The 3,813-nt window shown below is 49.5% G+C and overlaps 1 protein-coding gene across 1 annotated transcript; it reads left to right on the top strand.

Moving 5' to 3' along the window:
* Nucleotides 1-1,992: 1,992 nt before the first annotated feature.
* LOC140321335 (guanine nucleotide-binding protein G(s) subunit alpha-like) lies at nucleotides 1,993-3,122 on the top strand. Its single transcript, XM_072398131.1, has one exon. It carries the CDS (start codon nucleotides 2,842-2,844, stop codon nucleotides 2,986-2,988), a length of 147 nt encoding a protein of 48 aa, XP_072254232.1. The 5' UTR covers nucleotides 1,993-2,841; the 3' UTR covers nucleotides 2,989-3,122.
* The last annotated feature ends 691 nt before the right edge of the window (nucleotides 3,123-3,813 follow it).

Raw genomic sequence — 3,813 nt, 5'->3', positions numbered from 1 at the left:
CGCCATCCACGAGGACAATTTGCATTTTGTCAATTATTTTTTTTTTATAAGCCTGGTTACGGTTTCCTCCCAAACGACCACAAACAGAAATCCCAAAGCCACTTGGCTATGTGTTTTCAGCACCGGTAGAAAGTAACAGGGCCGGCTCACATGAGCTTGGAATCTCTGAGCTCTTAGAGCCGCCTGTCCTGTGGGCTTTTACTAACACACCTGGTGCTTCCATAATTCCGCTTGGGGCTGTGCTTAGAACAATTCACCTGCCAATTATGGCGACAGGCCTCCTGGGGTCTTCCTGCTATCTGTTTACTAAATAATGCTTTGAAATGAGCTGACAATATGTTCATTAGCTGTTTGCCTGCCGTTAACTCTGTCACTGAAAGCATGCAAATCACAAGTCTGATCTCCTGATCCTGGGACTCCTTAGAAAGGTGCTGAAGCCATTGGACCAGCATGACATCATTTTCATGTTTTTAGAATGAGAGGTGGCTGTCAGCAGTAGCCTTTCCTTTGGCAGAGGCAATGTAGAAAGGATAGAGTCTCCATCATGTTTTTATTGAGGACAATTCAATCTATGTGTTAAATGACGAGTAAACAGGAAGTAGGGAATAGAGGAGAATATTTCCAATAGGGACATTCAGGTGACAACTAAAAGGGAATTTCCCATATGAGTAATTTCTTTTTACCTCCTATTGCAACTGCACAGTAAAGTAATTTTCCTTAATACCACAGAGCAAAAAAAGGGTATAAAAACCATTTTCACTGCAGGGTTTTCAGCTCCGGTCCTGGCACCCATTTGTATTATTTCTGTAATAGCAATAAATGTAGTAGTGTTTATAGAGTCACATGACCATAATTTGGTCTTTATGTGGACCTCAAGGAATAAAGTTGTGGGCACCTGAAGAAGAAAGGAAGAGAGAAGACTTGGGATTGAAACGTCACATGACCAAAGATTTTGCTCATTATAAGGGCTAAATATAGGCATCAGGAGTAATAATTATTTATTAAGCTTTAGGTCTTTCTTTGCTTTCACAATACAGGTACCCACATATAGAAACGTGTCCCCACTCTTGGGGTGATTGATATCTCCAAACCCCAATTACAAAGGACATTGCTGCTCTGCAAACACAGAAAAGGACTTGTTACCCAGCAAAAAATACATTTACTTGTTTTGTAAGCAAATCTGCAGCCCAATGTCACACAAACGTGCTTGTTCACAATGATTCTGTTATAGTGTCTTGTACTGGCATGGGTTGGAAGAGCATGAGGAGGTTCTGACCCCTATAGGAGGGGTTGGAACAGCAGGAGAAGGTTCTGACCAATATCAGAAGGGCAGGAGGAGGTTCTGACCTCTATGGAAGGGGTTGGAAGGGCAGGAGGAGGTTCTGACCTCTATGGTAAACTCTACCTAAAAACCTCCAAAATTGTATACATAAATAGGATAAAACAGGAAGTGAGAGGAATATCTCTTTGTACAGTTGTCCCTGCTGCATTGAACCCGTATTTTTGTTCTGGGCACAATGCTAACATTTGGGAAATGAAGGGATACATCTCTCATTTGGTAAAACTTTTGCTTAGATATAACTAATAAATCATTTACAAATACAACATACTTTTTTTTATAACACGTCAGCCTGGTGTGATCACATAGCCAAGACTTTATCATTGGGGGTGCCGTCCTTTCTTTGTAATATTTGGGGGGGGGGGGGGGGTGCCTGGTGGGAGGAAGGGGTCCAAGTGCTGCAGGTGGTTGGTGTGGGTATTAGTAGTGCAGACTCTTGAAGTATGCAGTGGTTAAGGCTTTGACACTGTGGGTGTATGTATAGGGATGCAGTATTTTGGAGGTATGAGGTGTATGGGGGGGTGCAAGCTCTGGAGGTATGAGGTGGAATGGGAGCCTTGGGGTGAAGGCGGGAAGTGTCAGTCTGTGAGGAGGGGGCCTCGCTTGTGCTGAGGGGGGTCTATGTGTGTCGGGGTCCGGTGGTGCCCGGTGCGGCGCCTGCTCGGCGGGCTCGGCTGACGTCTGTCGTCATGTGAGTTGCCAGTTCCCAGAGTGCAGTGTGCGCTTTGCCCCACCCCATGTCTCAGCCCTCATTTCCAAGCCGTGAGAATCCCTGAGCAAAATACTGCAAGCAGCGGCGGCACCCCCTCCGTGACCAGGCAGGGACTGGGGCACCCCAACATACCCCCTCCCCCCCCACAGGAAGACAACCAGGGGGCCCCCGCTTCCCCTTGTCAGGGGGGAGGACCAGACATCAGCAGGAAGGGGGGCCTGGAAACCGCCGGACACCCTAATAATCAGGATTAGCACCCCTCCCCCGCCAGGATCCGGAGGATCTCAGCAGAGCAGCTCGGCCTGGAGACCCCCCAACCTTTTCTGATGATTGCACCGCCACCAGGGGGCTCCGGGGCTCCTCATTTTTGGGGGTCCCTCCATTAACTCACTTGGTTTCGCTGCTGCCCCCCAAATCTCCCTGACACTTCCTCCACCCACCCTGCCCCCCCTCCCCAAACCTGAGGTGAAGAGAGCGGGCCACCATCTTATAACAGGAAGAGGCTGCCTGACATCTCTCCTCAGGGGGGGCTGATGTTTTATTTGGGGGGTGTGTGACCCCCCCCCATTCATTATTGTGGGCTCTGATAGTCCGGCTCGGGGGGGTCCCCGTTATTTAATTTGAAGGAGCATTCCTCCCCCCTCCACCCCTTTTTAAGGGTTGCGGCCTAGTTGTTTGTTTTGCCTCCTCCGGTGGCTGCGGTGTTTCCTGAGCAGGGAGGCCGTCCTGCGGGTGGAGGTGAGCAGTCAGAGTCAGGGCGGAGAGCTCGGTGCAGGCCGTGACTCGGAGGATGGGCTGTCTGGGGAACAGTAAGACGGAGGACCAGCGCAATGAGGAGAAGCAGCAGCGGGAGGCCAACAAGAAGATCGAGAAGCAGCTGCAGAAGGACAAGCAGGTGTACCGGGCCACACACCGACTACTGCTGCTGGGTAAGTGACCGGGGAGGGGCACCTGGGACTTGTAGTGCACCTGATAGAGGTCACCTGGCAACTGCTCTGTATGTGGCAGCGTTACCCTCCAATATCTGACCCGGATACCCCCCTCCATTCATGGCACTGACCACTGTACCACCCTGGCAGCTGGCTTTATATGAACGCCAGGCATGGATTCTGCACTTCATATGCCAAAACCTCTGCCTGCTGCCCCAAAATCCAAGTGGGGGGTTTGTTGATCCCCTAGGTCTGGTGGGGCTGTTTTGCTGATGCCCCTTGCAACATGCATGGAGGGTGTAGCACCCTGCTTGCTTGATTCACCCTGGCAAATCTACATCAGAAGTGATTTTACCCCATCATACCAGAAAGAAACCCTTGTGTCCCCCTGAATCTTGTGTATGGGGAAAACCCCAACATACCCGAGCCTAGGATCACCCCCATCCCTCCATGCTTCCATAGATCAGGTTTAAGCTACCTGTGGCCCATCTCATGTCAAGAAACAACATCAAAATGTGCCAGGACCACAACCCGGAGCCAATGCCGTCCGGTTATTCCAAATTCGCTGTTACTGTAACTGACCCCTAAACCTCCAATCCTGGTTCTTCATTACATCATTCCTCCATCACCCTCCTAATGTGCGCTATACAACATTTCTAAGCTGTCATTTGGCCAATGAACCCTCAGTGTTATTGTTGTAGAAGTTCTTTCTGCAGCCCCCTATAAATGTCTAGATATAGATGTCCGATAATATGGAGCAAGTTGTGGCAGAATTCCGAGTCATGTAAACTGAAAGTTGCGCAGCTTCTGACCTTTTAGAAATGACTTTCATA

Source organism: Pyxicephalus adspersus, unplaced genomic scaffold (assembly GCF_032062135.1).
Source record: "Pyxicephalus adspersus unplaced genomic scaffold, UCB_Pads_2.0 Sca2503, whole genome shotgun sequence".
Lineage (NCBI taxonomy): Eukaryota > Metazoa > Chordata > Amphibia > Anura > Pyxicephalidae > Pyxicephalus > Pyxicephalus adspersus.
The sequence above is the reverse complement of the archived record's forward strand: the minus strand, read 5'-3'. Positions and strand labels throughout refer to the sequence as shown.